Source organism: Pleurodeles waltl, chromosome 10, assembly GCF_031143425.1.
Source record: "Pleurodeles waltl isolate 20211129_DDA chromosome 10, aPleWal1.hap1.20221129, whole genome shotgun sequence".
Classification (NCBI taxonomy): Eukaryota; Metazoa; Chordata; class Amphibia; order Caudata; family Salamandridae; genus Pleurodeles; species Pleurodeles waltl.
Window position 1 is genome coordinate 1,013,147,015 of NC_090449.1, and position 21,897 is coordinate 1,013,168,911.

The following is a 21,897-nucleotide window of genomic DNA, read 5'->3' on the forward strand; positions in this document are numbered from 1 at the left end:
CTTAAACCTAACTAACCCGAAACCCAACCCCCACCCCTAAAACCTAAAACTACCCGACCCCCTACCACCACCCCTAAAACCTAAAAATACCCCAACCCCGCCCCTAAAACTACTGCAATCCTCTGCCCCGCCCCTAAGACTACCCCAACCCCCACCCCACCCCTAAAACGACCGCAACCCCCTCCCCACCCCTAAAACCTGAAACTACCCCGACCTCCCACCCCGCCACTAAAACCTGAAACTACCCTGACTCCCCTATTCCCGCCCTTAAAACCTAAACTACCCCAACCCTCCACCCCCACCCCTAAAACTACTGCGACCCCCCTACCCCGCCCCTAAAACCTAAAACTACCCCGCCCCTGCACCATCCCACTCCTGCCCCTAAAACCTAAACTACCCCGACTCCCACCCCTAAAACCTTAAACTACTCCTACCCCCCACCCACACCCCCACCCCTAAAACTTAAACTACCCCAACCCTCCTCCCCACCCCTAAAATTATCTCAGCCACCCTCCCCACCCCTAAAACTATCCAAACACCCCACCCCGCTCCTAAAACTACCCCACAACCCTACCCCAGCCCCACTTACCTGACAGTGTCCTCTCCGATCCGGAGTCTGTTTTCCTCTGCCTTAACCACGCATGTTCGTTGTTCCGGACATGCGTGGTAAAGGCAGAGGAAAAGAAGGTCGTTGTTCACGAAAGCGTTGTTCAGCTTTCGTGGACAACACACCTTGTTGTTCCTGCGTTGTTGTTGAGGCTGCTTCCTGGCTCCAATATTTTGAGTCAAGTTTTCGCTACATAAAAATGCAGAAAATAAAATGAAGACTGACAATTCCGGTGTGGGATGCCTCAGGTTAGTTCTGCTCTGCTCCCCACAGACAGCAGACCTCTATGTTCCTGGGATGATTCCTGTGTTTCTTCCCTAGCAGAATCTCTTCTATGTGGAAATAAGTAAGGGCAGATCAGGGTCACTAGGAACAAGCAGACTCAAACGCCCTATTTAGTAAGGGGGGGGGGGGGCGTCTTCACTCAAGTGAGAGGGTGAAGTAAAAGAAAGGAAAAAGGGAAGGGACGATCCCAAAACAACTGCAGGATGGAAGCGGAGGGAAGGGAAGTATAAGAGACTGAGGACAAAGAGGTAGGGAGGGAGGCAGAAGCAGGTGAATGGAGCAAGAGACTATGAACGTTATGGCCCTGATTACTAGTGAGCTGTTTTCCTGACTCTACATAAACCCTTATACAGGGCTTGGAATTACATCTTGAGCCGGATTTACTGCATCTGGTAATTGCTGAATGTGTTATATATCGTCTCTTTTGTTACATATGAGCAGGTTAGACTTACTTAAATTTACCAGAGGAAAGGTGAATGTAATTGAATGTATCATGCAGACTTTTTGTGCTTTAGGCACCAAATCTGCGTGTTATTACCCAGAAACTCATAATAGGTGAGATCTAACACACCTGATAAATAACATGCCAAAGGGAATCATTATTTATCTGGTGCAATAAAAGTCACCTGGATTCTGACAAACTCCAAATCAGTGCCTATATAGAGATGAAAGGCCATTACCTTGAGGAGAGGTAATTACACCTTGTGGTTGATACTTCCTCTTCAAAGTTTCTAACTTGCAATTGAGGCCTAAGACGCAGAATCGGTATGTAACACTGAATTCCTCATGTTTTGCCATTTTTACAGACCTTTCCTTCTGATAAATTCTGGCAGGTCTGATCTTCCTTAATCTATTGGGGAAAAAGATATGCTAAAGTGAAATATATTCCCAATTTTTGAAGGTTACCAAAAGTAAACAACCAGCAATGATTAGAATAAAACAAGTATAACAAACCAAAAAGTATTTCAAACACTGCTCCACTTCAAGCAAGTCACTTGAACAGTTGTCTACTCTCATCAGAGGGATTTTAGAATGTATAGTTCTTTTTATACATTTGGAAACGTCCCATACAACTCGGAAAGCTGAGCTGTGGGATAACTAAAAAACTTGTCACTGAGATTTTGTGAAGCAGCACTCACAAAAGAGACAGTCCTGTTCTTTACCACTATTATGGATTGATGGATAGTTGTGTCAAGCCTTTAGGTCACGTCAGTTTCTTTTCTGTTGTTTTGTGTACTAACCTACTGTTCTAATGCAGGGGATTCCAATGTTGGCCTTAAGAGCCAGATCAATGCCATATTTTCAGGATATCCACTTAAGATACATTTACACACAATGCATCTACCCTTGAATTATTTATATAGTCAGTAGTTGTCCAGAGCACCTCAGTAATGTAATTAAACTAGGAGATGCTACATCCCTTAAGGAACCTGAGTGTAACTGCAGATATATCTACTGCACTTGGTAGTTTGCCATGATTTATCTAGTGTGTTATCTATTCAGGCCTTTGAGTAAAAGAATACCTGCCATGTTGATTCATTCATTGTCAATGCCCACATTCCCTATGACAGGCCATAACTTGAATGATGATACGTCTTTAGAAACATTTCTGAAACGCCTTGCCCTATTTTTGACCAGATGGTCAATATGTTGACATGTGAATGCCAGCCGTCTGCTAGGAAATACACTAAGGGCCTTATTGCGAGGCTGCCTTTCCAAAGACTGCCAGCCTTGCAGTGGCAGTACCTGCCACAGCTGTGGCGCTCAGACTGCCACATTACGACTTAGGCGGGCAGACCTGCCAACCTACCGCCATCACCGCTAGGATAAGCAATCCCGACGGGCTGACAGTGGTCCTGGTTGTACTCAGACAGAGTGGCGCTGAACTCAGTGCCGCCCTGCTGATTACAACCTTGTTTTCCGCCAGCCTTTTCATGGCGGTCTGACCACCATGAAAAGGCTGGCAGAGAACAAGTGCAGGGGCCACTGCCCATGCAAATGGCATGGGTCTGCTATGTCTGTAAGCAGTAAGGACTCCTCTGCTAATGTCTTATCTATGAGTTTCCATTCCATCATGGCAGATTAAATGCCTGTGTGTCACTTCCTGCTCTCTATCTTCATTTCTTGTACCTCCCTGTCAGAGGAGTTGGAACCATCAGTACTATGTGTCACAGAAGAATGGGAGAAAGGTTGAAAGGAAGGCAATCAGGGTGAAAGAAATGTTGAAATGATGGATGGTTACAAGCAGAGACGTTTTAAAGCATGGGCAAACTGGACGACTGCCCAGGGCCCCAGCCCTCCAAGGGGGCCCCTGGGAAACTTAATTTGTTCTCTATTCTCCAGTAAAACTTCTCTCCGGCTCTGACTACCTCTATCTCTGACCAGTTGTGGCTCCTGAGAACATCAAGGTGTGGGGCAGCGCACACGTGCGTGGGAGTTGTAAATAAAAAAATTAAAAAAACACCTTCTTCGCCGCGTGCTGCTCCTCTGTCTGTTGTTGCTCCAAACCAGGCAGGCAGGCAGGCACAGGATCCCAGCCTGCCCAGCGGCCAATCCTGACGCTGCTCAAAGCAGTGTCAGGATTGGCTGGGAGCCTGTGCAGGCTGTGTTGCCGGGCTTGAGAGAGCCTACTGCGCATGTATGTTTGGCCGGCCTGAGACGGCCAGCCAAATATACATGCGCTCCTCTTCATCCCCGTGGCCCCACCCCTATAAAAGAAAAGGATAATAAACTGTGTTTATTATCCTTTTCTTTTAAATGTTTTGCAGCTGCCCTTGCTGGCGGGGGTGAGGGGGTGACGCTCCTCCGCCCTAGTGTAGGATTCGCCCCTGCCTTTGACTCTCAACCTTATTTCATTTGAAGGATTTTTGGGGTGCCACGCAAGACATATTTCAGCAATTTTTGTCTGACACGTTAAAGTTTAACATTACAAGTAGTATTGGTTGGCATTGTGTGGGCTTGAATTAGCAGGAAGTGGTAAATAAAAATCACATTTGTTCAGTACATGGGCCCCCAAATTATGCCTTGCCTGGACCCCCCCAAAAATCCTTAAGATGACACTGGTTAGAAGGGTATAAGGATAAAAGAATGGAATGGGTAAAGATGGATAGATGCAAGGTTGACATAATGAGTAGAATGATGAAAGGATGGGCGTTATGAAGGATGGATGGACAAAGAAATGCATGGAAAGAGTAATAAAACTATGAATGGATGGATGATGGGTGCAGGGCCGGATTAGTAGCAGTACTAAGGAAGAAAGCACAGTATTTTGTAAAATAACCAATATTTTTAGGGCCTTCAAAATGGACAGGGAGAGAGTGTGTGTGCATTTTTGTCTGTGTGTATGTAAAAATTCCTGGTGAAATCCGACTGACATCTCACAATACCCGACTGAAAAAACAGGTACCCAACTATTTATTAGAACATACATTTATTAGTGGGGTGTAACACCCCAGACACACCCCTTGAAGTTACATCCCTGGAGGGGTGAATGGATGTGTTGGTGGATCGATGGAAAGAAGAAAGAATGGATGGACTGCTAGATGGAAGGAAGTGTGGGCAGGTGAACAAATCAATGGATGGATGAAAGGATGGGTGGAATGATGGATGGATAAGTGATGGACGAGTGAAAGAATGGATGGATGGGTGAGGGGCTAGCTGAGTGGGTGGCTGGTGGGATGAAAGGATAGGCTACGGGAGGTAGGGTGGGGGGGTGAAAGAAAATCTTCTTGGAGACAGCAGCACACCCCTTTTGCTCACTCAGTGGCATTAGGGGTAAAGTTGAAAGAGGCTAGAAGTTTACTTTTCTAGCTTCTCGTCACTATTGTACTATGTAAGAAATGTAAACAAGGTGCGTTTATAATCCTGCTCTTGCTACATTCATTTTTGCTTTATTATTTCCATTTTGTTTTCTTTTTATAATGAACCACAAATGTTTTACAATAACACCCATATACAATTCTTGAGCTGGGCCGTTAGCTCAAGTAAGATGTCGATAGTTGGGTAAGTCCAGAACTAAATATGTGAAAAGAGTGCTGGTGCTCAAAGCTCTGCTCAGGAGCTACAGCCATGCAATTAAACACTGGCGCATCAGATACTGAGGCTGGTAGCTCAAATCCACCTCTGGCTCTTCCATCCACTACCAGACACTCCCTGCCCCTTTATGTTGACTTGTGCAGGTTCCTGCTTTCTCCTTTCTGACGATTTTTCCATCTTTCTCTTCCTCCATCTTTCTGTTTTGTTTGTTTTTCCCTCTTTTGATCTAGAGAAATGTCTGATGCAAAAAGATAAGTGTCGGTCCCAAACAATAAGTGAAGGTGGTCACCAACGGCTCAAATTAAGCACTAGCTAAGTCCATAAGTGTGAAGGAACAAGGAACCAGTTGCCACATCTCTCTGGCTACATTTCACCCAATCTCTATAAGTAATTGACATTTCTCCATATTATTCTCCATATTATTTCATTTTATGTCGCTCTTGTGTTAAAGTAAGTGAACTAAATCTTGATTGTACCTATTTCAGAACAGTATTTAGGGGACTGAGTAAAATAAACCTGGATACATTCGTCTAGTAAATAAGAATCAGTGCCAACAAATGCAAAATGTGAAGCCAATGACCTTAATTTTGGTTAATGTGCAATCACAATTGTTTAAATTTCCCACTCCGTAAGGATCGGATGATAGCGAAAATTTCGGTGGCTTTTCCAGGGCTTAGCAGAGGATTTTTCAGTACCACCTAACTTTAAATTAAACATGGTGTTGTATTCACCCCAACTCCTGATTGAATTCTCAAGTTTTTTTTTCAATTTAGTAAAGTCAACAATGATATATGATATGATATAACTCATACCTCACAGAGTAACGTGTCATACACAAACCATAGCTTGCCTTCATTGATCAGCATGTCCTCAGAATACCCTGTGTCATTGAAAATATCCTTAAGAAAGACCTGAAATAGGAAAATAAAACATATAAAAGTTATAACTATCCTAAATAAATAATGTATTTCAAATTTAAATTGCCCCATCTTCTACATAATATTCTCTGAATTTTAATAGGTAAGACAGGAAAATCACACGTGTTGCCTGTTACCCTGGATATTTTTATTTCGGTGGATTTACAGATCAGCAGCGGCCTCCGCAAATGCCAAGGGAAGAAATAGTGTTTTTTTAGATAACCTTGGCCAGAAAACACAAACAGTAATGCAAAAAAGAAGCCTTGATGGTTTCCGAACTTCAGAGTGATAAAGGTTAAAGGGTCACCACTAATCACTACTGGGGTACTACTATAATGACGATTATTCACCACTGGGAAAACGGATCCTTGTGTGAAGGAATGCTTGATTTTCCTAGAAAACGAATGTAGAGTTACTGACTGAGTGATTTCTGTTCTCTCTTGAAAATAATTTTTTAAGAGCCATTCTCAGAGCCGGGAGAGCTATTCCGTTGAATCCCACAACAGATGAGGGGACTCAGAGCTTATCACTGATATGATAATGTTGCAGATCAAATCCTTGTACAGAAAATCAACAGGTCCTTAGGGACTAGACATTTCCCTGTGTTCCTTAAGAGAGAGAGCTGAAAAGCCCATTTCTCAATCAAATCTATTGTTTTTGACCTCCAAAAAGAACAACACCTTGAATTTGGGAATATTTGGAGCATCAAGATAGGAGTCACATAAGTTTTTGCTATGATTTCTGAAGATTGTGACATATACTTTCAATAGGGTGTTTTAAAACATGAACACTGGCTGCACGTGAGGACGACTGTCTTTTTGAAGGGACATAGGACCTGATTACGACTTTGGCGGAGGGGATTACTCTATCCCAAATGTGACAGATATCCTGCCCGCCGAATTACGAGTCCATTATATTCTAAAGAACTTGTAATACGGTGGGCGGGATATCCGTCACATTTAGGACGGAGTAATCCCCTTCCCCAAAGCCTTAATCAGGCCCATAATGTCTTTCTCTAAAAACTAAACTGCTTTAAAACTCTTCTCGGTGTGCATTACCGGCTCTAGCACTTAACAAAGTGCACACTATTGCCGCTGGTGGCCATTTTTATAATAGTACAGTCAAGTCACTTTTATAGTGAAATTGATACATCATACATTCATACATGCTACATTCAGAAGTGTGTTTGCATATTTCCTCACCTCTCTTTTAGATTGGCTTTGTTTTTGTGCCTGGGACCATTAATATGTTATTCTTTAGACTAAATTGGTTTGAGACTTGTAATGTATTTACTGCTAATTTTTTATATTGCATTCTGCACCTGGATTCCCCTCGTGGGTGACAAATAGCGCTCTACAAATCTACTGACAAATCTATTGATTGATTGATTGGTGTTCATGTTAGTAGTTAGGTTGTTTAACTGGTTGGGAGATCAACCATACAGCTCATGTCAAGACTGAGGGCCCTATTTTGAGTTTGGTGGCGGAGGCCGCCCGTCAAACTCATTCAAATGGGAAACCTCCAGTTTGGTTTTCCGCCAACTGGTCCTATGATGAGTTTCCTACTGGGCCGGCGGGCAGAAACAGCGTTTCAACCCGCTGGCCCAGCGGGAAACTCACCACAACATTGCCGCCGGCTCGTAATCGAGCCGGCGGCAATGTTGTAGTGCATCGGGTGCAGCAGCACCCATCGCGCTTTTCACTGTCCGCTAAAAGCGTGATGGGGCTGCCCATGGGGGGCCCTACACAGACTATGCCAAGTGCATGGGCAGTGCAGGGGCCCCCATGGGGACCCCGGCACCCCGTCACTGCCAGCAATTACATGGCGGGTAATCCTCAGGACAGCGCTGCGTGCAGCGGTGTCCTAGGGGATTCAGACCGCCGGCACCACCAGGCTGTCGACCAGTGGCAACCTGGGGGTGCCGGCGGTCCGACCATGGTGCTTTCGCCATGGTCCTAATATCACGATCCGACCGTGACCCTGGCGGTCTGGTGACTGCCAGGGTCTTAATAAGGCCCTGAGTCCCCGTTCTCCCTTAGATATCAATCCAGTTCCCTACAAGGATGTAGCAGGAAAGGTACACTAACAGAGGGACTGTCCTCTCCCCAATACTCCCGGATCTTGTAGCAAACTTTGACAGAGCTGACCACAAAATTCCTTTTCACCTTATTGTAGAAAACCACAGGAGACCATCATATGGCACAAAGATGGCTTTTATCTTACCTGAACATCTGACACATTTGTCCCATTCTGTTCCAAGTTCCTGTTTGTATTGAGGGCAGAATTACATGTTTTGCAGTACTTACTGCATCCCCCACACTTTTTCCCATGCACATTTGAGCAGGTCAAACCTGGTCAAACCTGCTGAACTTTACTGCTGGAAAGTGCACGGTAAATGCCAGTGCTTATGAAAGTTGGTGCAAAAAGCACCCAAATATGCACAAGATGCCACATTTCACAGCGCTTAACTTGCAATAGGTGGCATTTATTGTATTTGTTAAATTCCAATCCATGAGGGAATTTTGATGTTAACAGGTGGATAATTTTGGCACCTCTGAGCAGGCCATTCATAATGCAGGCCTTCGCAGGGATCACAGGAGACAGCTTGCGTAACCCTCAATTTTCTTCTCTCAGTTCAGTGTAAATTATGACAAATTTTTCAATGATACTGACATATACTTAACTCTTATAGTTGGCTCCAAGGCCTCCTTCATATTCCTTCCTTGGATCAAATACTTCTTTAATGGATATATTAATGTTGACTGCATTTGAATGTGAAAACTCTGAAGAACATTTGTAAATGCACCCACCCTTTCAATTTCACCTTTTAATCCAACTAATTACAGAGCTCTAGCCACACAGCATGTTGTCCCCAAAGATAAGAAGCATGGGAAGATGTTTAATCACTATCTTTCCCTGAAACCTCAGATCATCAGCAATCAAATCCACAATGCTAAAACTCAATTTGCCGACAAACTTCCACCCGTTGTCAAATTCTGCAGCTAGTACCCAACTCGATGACCAGAAAATCCTAATCTAGCATCTATAGAAAAAAAGGTGAGCTCATCAAAAACTTAATTAAACCCTCTGGGCCTCACCCATACAGCAATCTGTTTTCTCCTCATGAAAAAGAGGATCCGTTTCAACTTCATCTGCTTTAACACACAAGACCGGGTCTAAAAAGGGCCTCTCTTTGTTTCTTAAATGTAAGGGTAGCCTTCTGCTTTGCTCTTTCCCTATTTATAAAGGGTCTAGGTGGCAGACTGAGGCCCTCATTTTGAACATGGCAGTCTGTACTGCCATGCCGGCGGAGGTGGTAATTACCGCCGACTGCATGGTGGTCCAGACCCCCATATTTCAAACACAGTAGTGAACAGGCTGCAAAGCAGTCTGTCCACTACCACCCACCGCTGGGCCTGAATCGACTGCCGGGCCGGAGGTAGCCACTTCCGGCCTGGTGGTGGAGCACAAACCGACGGTGGGATAACGATCCCAGTTCCACCAGGGATTTCTTGGCGGGATACCCCGCCAGGTAACCCCCTGGTGGAGTGCATACTAGTGACAGGAATACCCATTCCTGTCACCAGTATGGGACATGCCAGGTCCCCCCCCCTGCCACAACCCCCACCCAACCCCCCAAACCCCTAGACCCACACCCCCACCCCCAAACCCTCAAATCCGCCCTCACCTCCTCCCCCAAAACATACTGTAGACCCTCCCCAACACCCCCCTCACCATCCCACACCCCCATGGGCCCCCCATCCCTCTCCGACAGCACTTACCTGATCCAAAGTGCTGCTCCGAGAGGGAACGGGATCCTCGGATACTGCTCCGCCAACACAGCTGCGTCCCCACACACCACCACGCCTATGAATGCATCCTCATAGGCGTGCCGGTGTCTGGCCTGTCGTGGCGGTGAGGGTGGAGCAGCATACACCCCCTCCACCGACTGCCAGCATGGCGCCTGGCGGACCTCACTGCCAACACTGGCGGTGAGGCCCCAGGCGTCATTATTTGGTGGGTTGCCGACCGCCACCACTGGCGGTCTTCCGTTGACCGCCAGCATGGTTGGCGGCGGGGCATCCTGCCAAAGTCCAAATGAGGGCATGAGTCTTAATTCCCATGAAGCACTCCTGTAAAGAGCTCATTCCACAGTACACCAAACCCATACTTCATCCAATTCCAGAATAAATGAAATACCTGCTTCTTACATGAAGACCTAATTGAGTCTTAACCCGCCCATATATGGTGCATTATTAATTCTACATAACATAACACCATTGCTTGTCACATACTTTTTGAATTTTCACCTATAGCAATGTAACATAAAAAGAACCCGGTCCATGGTCAAACAATCAATGCTTTGATTTCAGTACTGTATTATCTCAGTTTTGCACATCTGGGTTAGTTGATGCCGAGCTCCCTTTCTGTCACTGTCAACAGTTATTGCAAGAAGACTGATACTTCATGAGGATAAATCGAGTCATGCTTGGGTAAAGCTGGCCAAACATAATCCAGAAATGGATAAATAGGAATCCTGTCATATGTCCATAAGCTACTTACCTTATAGGGTTCGATTAGTTTTTGAAATTGTGATGAGTTTACGGTTCCATTCCTGAGTTTCTCGAAGCAGTCACAGTTTTCAAGAGGAAAGCGCAACAACTGAAATAAACATAAAGGTGCACTCAGTGTATTAAACAATAATAGATTTAGAGATCACATACAAATTCCTTATTATGCTCACATTAGTTCTGTATTCTTAAAATGACAAACAATGCTGTTGATTCTATAGTTTTTATGATAATAATGCATCATGTCTTTTCAAAAAGCAGATGAACTGCAGTGTACAGGCTTCTGGATTGTTAGAGTCACATCCTTAATAGCATAATAGCAAAGAGGATGGCAGCAGCTACAGAAGAGATCTAACTCACCAACATTACACTGTAATGCGAAGTATGTGCCCAGAATTTACAGCACCCTAATTTGGATTTGGGCAAGTGTGTTCTTTACAGCAGATCTTTGTCACTCTCCCTAGATAGTCAAATGGGATTAGTGCTTAAGGTAGGGATAACCACATAATAAAGAAATACACATATTCATAAATCAATATATTTTCAGTCCTTGCCTGTGAGTGCAGATGCTGTTAAATTCATTGAGATCAGAGGGAAGGCCCACTATTCCTATATATTTTTTGCATTTGTTTGTGAACATCAGGCGTCATTGGCTTTAAAGTTTTTCATGGACTTCAACTCCCTCTCAAAAATTATTTTCAATTATTTTACCCTGCAAACGAATTGTGGGTCTTTGGATAAATCAATGCATGCTGACTTTATTATTTATGTATTTCCGACCTACATAAGCTTTGCTTTGCTCATAGGATTATTAGCAAGAAGAGGGGACAGGCGTATTAGGGTTTCAGCTTAGCCCCAGTACCACCAGAATTCACGCCTACAGCTAGATGTGACGAAAAGAAGATTTGGTACTGCACATTAGGAGTGAAGGCAGGATTCCAATATTGAAATGCACTAGCAGTGGTAGCAGGATGACTGCACACCAATGCCTCAGAGATTCTGCCAAGATGGAGAGAGGCAGCATGCTGGCACTACTTCTAGAATCGGAGCAACAGGGACGTAAGGGAGCTCAAAGTCTGGCGATGTGTATGTAGGAGAAGCCTGGAGAATCAGAGGAGATAGAATTTTTGAAGAATATGTGTCAAGGGGTGAGGGACCTAAACATTTAAAAAATAACAAAGTGAGGTGAATCAGATGCCAAGTGGTCAACTGGTTTAACTTTATCAAGCTGAAACAACTTAAGAGACAACCTAGTGCCTGTGTGTGTCTTTTATTGTTGCGTTTCTTTAAGGGCCACCCTCAACTTGAAAGTGAGGGGTGTGCCATGCTAAACTAGCTTCCATGTACCTGTCCATACTCTCCAATAATCTGAGAGCAGTGTCTACACAGCGATTATCATGGAGAAGGTACTGTCATTGTGCGATCTTTTCCAATTTTCCTGACAGAACACCTGCCCCAAACTCCACCCCTCTGGATCTTTTGTTTCTTCAGCTCCCGAAATCTTTCTGAGGCATCATATCACTTCCATGATTTTAAATACTGGTGCTGATCAAAACGGATGCAGGAGTCAATGATAGCTTCTACCTTGGACTCTTGAGAGCCGTCAACCAATACATGAGTCAATAGTGTTCCTCTTTAGTTACAGCAGGTTTCATAAGGGACACCTGGAATGCAGAGTGTATCTTTCACCTCTAGGGTAATTCATGTTGCACAATAGATCATCTTAATAATCCTAAAATGGAACACAGCCCTACAAACCTCAGGGAAACTTTGAATGGGGCCCTGGCATATGGAGCTACTTGGTGGACAACCATACTTTCCTTCCTAATTTGTACTCAGAAGCAGGCACCTGGTTTTAGTGTTTGGCAGACACATTATTCCATCACAAATGTGTTGATTATTTCATCCACCTTATTACAAGTGTAGTGTATCATATGACACTTTTAATAAAGTGGATAGGATATTCAATACTTTTGCGATGGATAATCCAATCGTCAAACTCTAAATCAGGCTCCAAGTATGCGATGATTATCTGCCCATTTTAAGAAAGTACTGATATGCCTTAAGAAAGTACTGATATGACTTTTTTCTATTTCTCCGATGAGCTTAAGGAGATAGATGGCCGAGGGGAACTGTAGTAGGGGAAAGACACACAGGAAAGGTGGAGGGGTGTATATCGTAAGAACAAAGGAAATAAGAGGTTCCATGGAAATGATTATGAATGTATCCAGCTATGGAAATCCAGTTTCCTCACTCTTCATTAAGAAGCAACAGAGATATTGTTCAACTGCTTGGTTTAATCTCTACATCTGTCTTTCAGTTTGTGGATGATAGCACTATTGAAGGAAAATGTTCACCTTCAGTGGTCTTCATCAATTCCTTATATAAATGGTCAATAATTTGTGATAATTACATCAAGTAAGCCACAAAGCTTAAATACATGGTTAAGGAAATTCTATGCTGGATTAACAGCTACAAACAATGGTATGAAATGTCACATTTTAGTGAAGTAATCCACCACCACCAAAAGTGTGTTGAATCCTTGTGACAGAGGTAGTTCCATCATCAAGCCCATGGAAATCGTGGCCCACGGCTGAGTGGATACTAGAAATGGTTGCAGTAGTCCTGTATGCTTTGCCTTCTCTTTTTTAGCCGGGACACAGATAGAGCACTGTTTACTTTAGTTCTGTACAGACATATTGGGCCACCAAAAGTGTCTTTTTAACAGATCTTGCATCCTCCTTTGTCCAGAATGTCTTGCAGTTAGACATTCATGACACTGGATTCAAGCTAGCCTGGCTGATGAGGGGTGAAACCCCGAAACCGGTCCCAGGATGCTTGTTTCCAGTCCAGGGAAGACCTGGCCTGGCAGTTCGGGCTGGACTGTTCCCATAGGGAACAGGGTCAAGCCTGATTTGCATATGACTGGGTCCAAACTGGAATGGCATGGGCAGCAAAAAAACGATGGATTAAACCCAGATCTGTGACTGGGGGTGAGTGTTTGCATTGTCAGCACTCCGTCCATCATCATTTTGTTTTGCTAACATTTAATTGCTTGCCATGGCAATTCCTCGTGGGGAAGATACAGAGCTTCTTTCTTGTACAGGAGAGGTCACACAAGTCACTTGCCATTGTCTAGCTTTCCCTGTCTAATGATAACCTCATCAATAGGTTTGTTAATATTATCTCTTTCCTGATTGATAGCCAATAGGATGTTAGGGTCTACCCTGGTTCTTCCCTTTATTCACCTTGTTGGTAAAAAGCATCTGGTTTTCTGAGTCAACCTCTGGGTCAATAAGTAACTTTGTACTTCAACTGGTAGAAGAATAAGTACAAGTAACAAGTACAAAATCTTTATTCGACTTTCACCAAGTCATAAAAGACATAACAATCATAAAAAGATCTCCAGTTGTGATACATACATTTCAAAATACAATAAAAAATCAAGTAGGTAAAACAATAAAAATGTAATAAAAAACACACAACAGTAAAAGAAACCTATCACAGTAGATTATATTTCGATCGCCTCCCCCATGGATTTCCTTGTCTTTAATACAGAACATAAAAAATTAGCTAAGATTCCACATGTCTCTAAAGAAGATAGTGACTGGAGGTAGGCGTAGGCTGTGCGACATTGGGGAGATTGATTTTCCTTAAAAGCGGAACAACTAGGCGCTTTCTCTGGTAGGCGTAGAAATTACAAAATAAAACCACATGGATTGTGGATTGTGGTGTTTTTGCATCACAAGGGCATGGTTTTAACAAGGTGGACCAATCGTTCATAGTTGGAAATGAAACTAGGCGATGAAACGTATCTAGCCTAAGTCTAGTAAGAACATAACGGTGGCGAGGGAGTACCATATTTGCCAAGTAAGGCTGCATGCCCTCAGCCGTCAAAATTATTTGGTTATGAATGACTGAAGTTTTTTTTTATTCCACACCCCAACGTATGTCTTCTAGATGTTTTAATGCCAGTTTACTCAGGTCCTTCCTAGATATCTTCTGCAACGAGACTGGGTTTGTATAATAGTCTTTATTGCCCAGTTTTTCAAAAAAGGTCATGATGTATTTTAACCATGGTACCCTAGATGAGTATAATGACTTCGTACAGTCGGACAAAATGGCCTTACTAAAACTAGTATGTTCCGAGGTCCAGACTTTATGCCATAATAACAATGGCTGAATCTTTATCAAGTCTGCAATATAGGGAATCCCAAGTTCCGAGTGTGTGACGTACGATGAAGTGCCTTTTGGTACCCTCAACAAGTGTCGTAGGAAATCATTTTCCACAGTCTGGACTAGATTGCAGTTTGTATGGCCCCAAATTCCTGCCCCGTATGTAACAGCTGGAATACACTTGGCTTTATAGATCTTTACCATATTAGGTGGTGTGATCCCCCCAAGCCTTTTGGAGAAGAGTCGTAGTGCCATCGCTGTTTTGATCAGGTGCACTCTCTTCGTCTTCCTGCAGTTGGCCCAAGAACCCAGCTTATCAAGTGTTATGCCCAAGTATGAAAAGGTTTGCGCGATTTCGACCTTGCTATCTGCAATAGTGATGTTGTAAAGCTTGCATCGCTTCCCTCCGCAGTTCATGATAAAAGTTTTGGAGCGGTTGACAGTGAGTCCCAGCTGTGTCATGTATGTAATGCAGGTTGTTAGGAGTTTCTGGAGAGCTATTGGGGTCCTGGCCATTAGTACTGCGTTGTCTGCATAGAGTAATGCCGGAACAGGTCGATTATCTATTTGGGGTAGATCTTTACACCTAGTGGCCAGTTCTTTGTCTAAATTGTTTATATACATTGAAAACAGGAACGGAGCAAGAATGCAGCCTTGCCGCACTCCTCTATGTAGACCAAAGGGGCGAGTACATTCCCCTTTTAGGCCGTACCTCACTCTTGCTCTGCTCCCTGTGTACATTTCGCGAATAAATTGAATTAAGGCCGGTTCCACCCCCATGCTGTTTAAAATATCCCATAGTTTATCATGGATTACACAGTCGAAGGCTGATGATAAGTCATTAAAGGCCAGGTACAGGTTGCCTGGTCTGATCTTGGTATACTTTGCAATAATGAGACTTAAATTTAGACTTTGTTCCACTGTTCCGATTCCTTTCCGGAATCCATACTGGACCGGGGATAAAACATTCTTTTCCTCTGCCCATGTTTGCAGCCTATTCAGAATTATTCTCCCTGCTAGTTTAGCTGTTGTGTCCAGCAGGGAGATTGGCCTGTAACAGGCTGGATTAAGGCGGTCACCCTTTTTATATATTGGGATTATGTTAGAATCTCTCCAAGATGGTAGGGGTCCGCATGTGCAGATAGCCCTCAATGTCTGCGTCAGTACAGGCCCCCACAGCTCAATATTGGCCTTGAATATATCGATCGGAACGCCATCAGGGCCTGGCGCTTTCCCTGATTTGCTTTCTATTATAGCTTCCTCTACCTCCTGAAGGCTAAATTGGGGGGTTATGACTAGGCGCGGACCTTCCTGTGCATCATGGTCATGTGTATGGTCTAATATATTACTCGTCAGTGAATATATATTAGAGAAATGTGCTACCCAGTCTTCTTCGGAGATAGCAATTTCCATCCTAGGAATGTCACTGTCCCCTAGCATGGGGGAACTTATTGTCTGCCAGAAGAGTATATTATCTTTCATACGACTTGCTATATGGAGGGTTTCCCACAAGTTTGTTTTTATAGTCAATTTCCTTTTCTTTATTGCTGTCTTGTATTCCTGTCTGCGTTTGCGTATGTCACTCGAGCACCTTTTTTGGGGCATTTAGGGCCTTTTTCAGTCTCTTATGTGCTTGGGTGCAGTTGTGGTCAAACCATCCGCACATCCTTTTGTTCTCTACCTTACTGCTTTTAATAGTGTGGGCTTCTTTTATAGTTTGTGTAATCGTTGTAAACGCACTTAGACATTGCCCTGGATGTGGGTTCTCTCTTAGACAGTCTGCAAAAGCATGTTTACATTGGCGTATTACCTGTTTCAATAAAGAGTTGGGGTCTGTCTGGGCCCACTTCATAGTATATCCATTGCGCGGGGCCAGTTCAATATCATCTACCAGTATAATACTATCTTCCCTAGCTACTAAAAGGGGAGATAGTAGGAGATTCATGCTCTGGGGGTAGTGATCACTAATTGCGATGTCGTGCAAGGTATAGTTTGTAAGATAGTGAGCGAAGTGAGTAGACATTAGGACATAATCGATCACTGTGTTTGCGCCCCTTCCGTTATACGTTGGTTTGAACTGTGGTTCGGCCAAAACTAATTAATTTACAAAGGATAGGTTGTAGGTTTGAGTCAGTAAATTAATTTCCTCTCCTTGAGTGTTATGAGAGAAGTGGAGGCTTGCACTTATACCTTCCAAGTCCCAACCACATATCTTATCTGAAATTTCTTCACACGGATGGACGTTAAAATCCCCCCCCCCATATCAATAGGATCTCTTGATTATTTTTTCCGAATATTTTTTTTAAATCATTTTCCATTCCCACTAAGATGTTGGAGAATTCTCCTGGAGCAACATTATTATAAAAATTAATAATGACTAAGTGGGTCTTGTGATCCAGGTTACTCTCTATCAATTGGTAATATGGACTCGTAAATTGCATCTCTAAGTTCTGTAAGGGTAATTTGTTGGAAATATATGTGCACAGTCCCCCTTTGGGTCTACCATACCTTGACTGCTCGGCGGGAGTATGAAATGTTTTATAGCCATTTAGATGGGCGGGAGTTAAAAGCCATGTCTCTTGTAGGCAAACACATGAATAGTCTACTATAAAATTGGCCCAAATCTCATTGTCTAGCTTATTGGCTAAGCCTGCAATATTCCAGGATAGTATGACTATTTCCGGTTTCTGATAAAGGTACTGTTTAAAGTTACAGTGCTGGTCCTTTGGGGAGGGAGGGGGGGTATTGCGGTTAGTCAAATTTAGTATACGTCTGGGATCATCGCCCTGGCTTAGATAAGGTAAACTCTCGTTCCTTACAGGAACCATAGTGTGTGATATGACTTCCTTATGTAGGTCCATCCCTGATATGTAAATTGTTTTAACTACTCTTTCAGGGAGAGCTGGCTGTTTCATGTCCAGTCAATCTATATTTTCCAACGTTGAAAGGGGGAAAAATCTGTTGCATGTTATAGATAAGTCTGGGCTAGATGAGGGTGCTACAGCTCGCTGTGGGTGGATGGAGTTATTCCCTGCTGGTCTTTGATAGAAATAACCCAGGGGTAGTAGCGAGATTCCTTGTAGGGTAACTTGTCTGGCTCCTAAGTCATGGATAATTCTATTCACTAGGTTTGGTGAACCAAAAGAAAGGACCACACAATCTCCAGTTAGCGCTTTCATGCTGTTCCCGATCCATTTAATTCTTCTGACCATTTTTATGTCATCAAAAAGGGTCCTTACTGAGCCAGGGCCCAATCGGGTCCCGATCCAATTGAGGGCCTTGTTTCTCAAGACCGACCATGTTTCAAGTTGTTGATCATCTATCGATGGGACATTAGCCAAGATCACAACATATGGTGTGGCCTCCGGGGGGAGATGTAGCAAGTCACTAGGGAGGTAGATGGAATTCGGGGGTTTGATCCTGCTAGTTGTATTTCTCCCTGGATTAGAGTGGTGGTAGGTAGTCGCTGCCCTATGCGTAGCACTACTTGCTATCTTACGAAGTGTGGGCTTTAAAATGTTGTTATCTGAAGAAGGATTATGTGGTGAAATAGATGAAAAGGAGGGTTGGGTGGAATGATACGACGAGGGAGGTATTGATTGAGTTTGAAATTCAATCTGAGAATTAATATTTCGGTGTGAACTGATTGGCCTGTTATATGGAATAGGGTGTCTGTTGTTCTCACGTTCTGGGGGCCGCGATGTACTTCTGGAGTCCTTGCTTTGAGAATGCATATGTTCCTGTTGTAAGGACTTTATTATTTCGAGACCTGCCTCAAGCCTAGACTCCACCCCCTTTAGGCGCTCCGACATAGAGTCCAAGGTGGCTCCGATAGATGATTTCAATGAGTTCACTGTCTCGTGGAGATTTATAAGGAGCGACCGAAAAGTGTCTCCTGCTGAGGTTAGAGGTTTCTTCCGCGTTGATTTTCTTGGATATTTTTTAGTTGGGGTAGTTCTTGGGTCTATCACTGGCATTGTTTTTGCGGTCTTATCCACCAGGGTTACCTCTGGTTTTCTTGGTCGCTTGGCGACAGGGGATATTTCATCCATGGAGTAGATTAGATTCGAAGAGTCTTTAACGCAGCCATTTGTAAGCCTTACTCTTGAATGTCCATCCCCATGTTCGCTGGATGGGGAGTTGTGTTGTGATGGTGTGGACCCTAGTGATTCGTGGGAGTGCTCTTTAGATGATGACAATTTCCCTTCAACAGTAGCGATTTGCTTATCTATCATTCCCATTGCCCCAGAGATATATTTTAATATAGATGAACTGTCTTTTAAATTTGGGTTGTTTAGTTTTGAATGTTTCCTTTTACCCATGATTGTAATGTAATTTATTTGAGTAATTTAATGGCCGGTTACTCAAGGGGCTATATTTAGGTATATAAAAACGATTTCCTTAATGCTAAAATGTTTAAAACGAGGGAGAGCAGGCAGAGCACCAACCCAGTACCTTCAGGCAGCCAAACACTTGTAGGGAGCCTCGTCCCAAAGTCCAGAATGTTTTTTTGGAGAGATGTCAGGAGGGTGGCCCTGCCCTGCCTCTTCCTGGCAATGACGGGCAAGGACGGGCAAGGACGGGCAAGGACGGGCCCGCCCTTGGCCCGGGCGCCGCCCGCGCGCAGCCCGCACAGCGGGAGCGCGAGCAGAGTTTAAAGGGCTCCTGCCCCTTTGATCAGGTGTCCAAAACAACGCACTTCCCGCGACGGCGGGAGCGCGAGCAGAGTTTAAAGGGCTCCTGCCCCTTTGATCAGGTGTCCAAAACAACGCGCTTCCCGTGACGGCGGGAGCACGAGCAGAGTTTAAGGTACTCCTGCCCCTTTGATCAGGTGTCCAAAACAACGCGCTTCCCGCGACGGGGGGAGCGCGAGCAGAGTTTAAAGGGCTCCTGCCCCTTTGATCAGGTGTCCAAAACAACGCGCTTCCCCATAAGTACCATCTTTCACATTCAAACACTTCATTGTACTGGAACTGGTAGAAGAATAAGTACCATCTTTCACATTCAAGCACTTCATTGCACTGGAACTGGCAGAAGAATAAGTACCATCTTTTACATTTAAACACTTCATTGAACATAAGTAAAGAGGAGTTTTCCGGTCTGACCGGACCACAATTTTGTGCTTGGCCCTTTGCAAATAATGTTTCTACTATGTAAAAGCCTCTTTAATCAGTAGGCATTCTTTACCATAGATAGTTACGATCAGATGTGGGGAGTGTTCTGCAGTAATAACCCACTGTGAGTACTACTTCTGTCGAAGGGTCCCTCTGCGACAGAGCAGCCCCAGTAGTAAATACTGAAATGTCTGTTTCTTCAATTAAATGCAGATGAATATTGGCTGTCTGAGAATGAGAGATGTTGTATTTATCAATTGCACATGTGTGACAAAGTCTTTAATGAAATGCGTATAGAAGTTTGCAATACCCAAGTATCTTTGGGCTGTCTAAGGGGCTGCTCCATTCGAGGGTCTGACATTTTCAATGTGCATGCTTATACTCTTCCCTGACATTTGAAATCTAAGATAGGTGACCTGGTCTGTTTCAAAAACACATTGTTTTAGGAGTATGTATACAGAGAATGTTTTCTTAAACAAGACAGCACTTCCTGAGCATAACCATGGTGTTACTGTGGATCTTGTGAGTATGTAGCACTGAGGTATATAGTTCTAGATGATCTCAGAAGATGTAATTCACAAAATGCTGTAATGCAGCAATGACAAAGGTCGAATGCTATCACTAAGTACTCATGATGACCACAGTGGATACTGGACAGCGTTTCTGCTTCTTTCTTTCACTTGGTTGTAGGCCCCTCTGGAATACAGCTTAAAATATTTTGGTCTCTTTAATTTGGTTTAGCAGCAGCTATGTTGGGGGAGTGGGTATCGATTTCTGATGGAGTTGACATTCAACAAACGATAAGCAATGCATGCGTGGCATTCACCAAAGGACTTCGATATAGAAAAAGTGGGTCTCCTGCAGTCAACGTAGAATAGCAAATTAACCCCTTTTCCAGATTTTCTTTGACAAATGTTCTTAAAATGTAATCTTCTTTCACCCCAGGGGGTATATTCTTCAAAGGAGAAAGAGCATCTCACGTAATAATTCTACGGTATTGTCATTTGGGTGATGTGGTGAAATTCTCCGGGATCTTTGTCTCTTCAGTAGTCTCTCTTGCAGATGAAGTACTGATTTCCCTCATTGCTAGGAAACAGTTTAAGGTCTGAGTAGTATTCACCCCTTTCAGGATAAGCAATTGTTAGTACAATATCCCAAAGCTGAGAGCAAGACGTTTCTAGTCAAGCTTTGAAATATGTTGCATAAACCGAGAGGTTCCAAGAATTATGACGATAATCATGACAAAGCTGTAACATCAATAATGCAAAAAAATCACAGCCTCTACATGGATATATTGAAGAGGCAAGATCACTGCGTTGTTTCCTTGCACACGGGTTCTAATGTGAGAGGTGTTCTGCTGATTCCTTGAATTCCTTCTAATCTGACCTCATACTGTATAGGAATATCATTCCTTTGTTGAAACGTTCTCTCCATAAAACATCTGGTTGCCCCTGAATCAATTAAGGCATAAATATTTTAAAAACCCTTAGTTGTCGAAAGGACCACATCAATGTAAAAATGTACTTTCAGTTGATCCTCTAAGGATGAGCTTTCTCATTTCCTGACAAAATTGAACATTTCATTCTCAAATATCACTACTTACTGTAATATAAATCGAATCCCTTTTACATCTCAAGTCATTCCATTCAACTGAAAAATGTATTTTTTAATCCACCCAATTGTACATATTCTACTTAATGGTTCTTGCTCTCAGAATCTTTCACATGCATGCTCCATTGCACCTTCTATGGACCTTTCTGCTTTTCACATTTATGATTTTCTTTTTGGTCATCAATTTGTAGGACTAAAATCAATGAGTGCAGCCATGGTTACAAAACAGTTAACAACTAGGGACAAAGCATCTTTCAGTTCTTCCTTTAATCTGTTGTTAAATGCACCTACTTTATCCAACCACAAGGCTTCAACTGAGTGATCAAGAGCCTGATTTAGAATTTGGTGGAGAGGGTCCTCGGTCACAAGTGCAACAGAGTACTCTCTCCGCCAAACCCTTGGTGATGGATGATCGATTTCCCCTGATTTACAGACAGACAAACCTAAAGTAAGTCAATGATGGAGCCTACTTCAGCACTATCGCTGAAATTCTCTGATGAAGGCCTGAAAGAGCATGGGCCATTAGAAATGTACACACATTACCATCTGCTCCATTTAGAGTGGACTGGATTATATGCTTT

At 43.4% G+C, this 21,897-nt stretch overlaps 1 protein-coding gene across 2 annotated transcripts in view; it reads right to left on the reverse strand.

The window, feature by feature from the left end:
* LOC138262136 (prostatic acid phosphatase-like) overlaps positions 1–21,897 on the reverse strand; it is a 235,430-nt gene that overhangs the window by 50,743 nt on the left and 162,790 nt on the right. For both annotated transcript variants that reach the window (XM_069211918.1, XM_069211917.1), the window contains 2 exons: positions 10,408–10,506; positions 5,740–5,838 (listed from right to left, as the gene is read on the reverse strand). In XM_069211918.1, the coding sequence (XP_069068019.1) occupies positions 5,740–5,838; positions 10,408–10,506 (198 nt within the window). The remainder of the gene's footprint in view (positions 1–5,739; positions 5,839–10,407; positions 10,507–21,897) is intronic.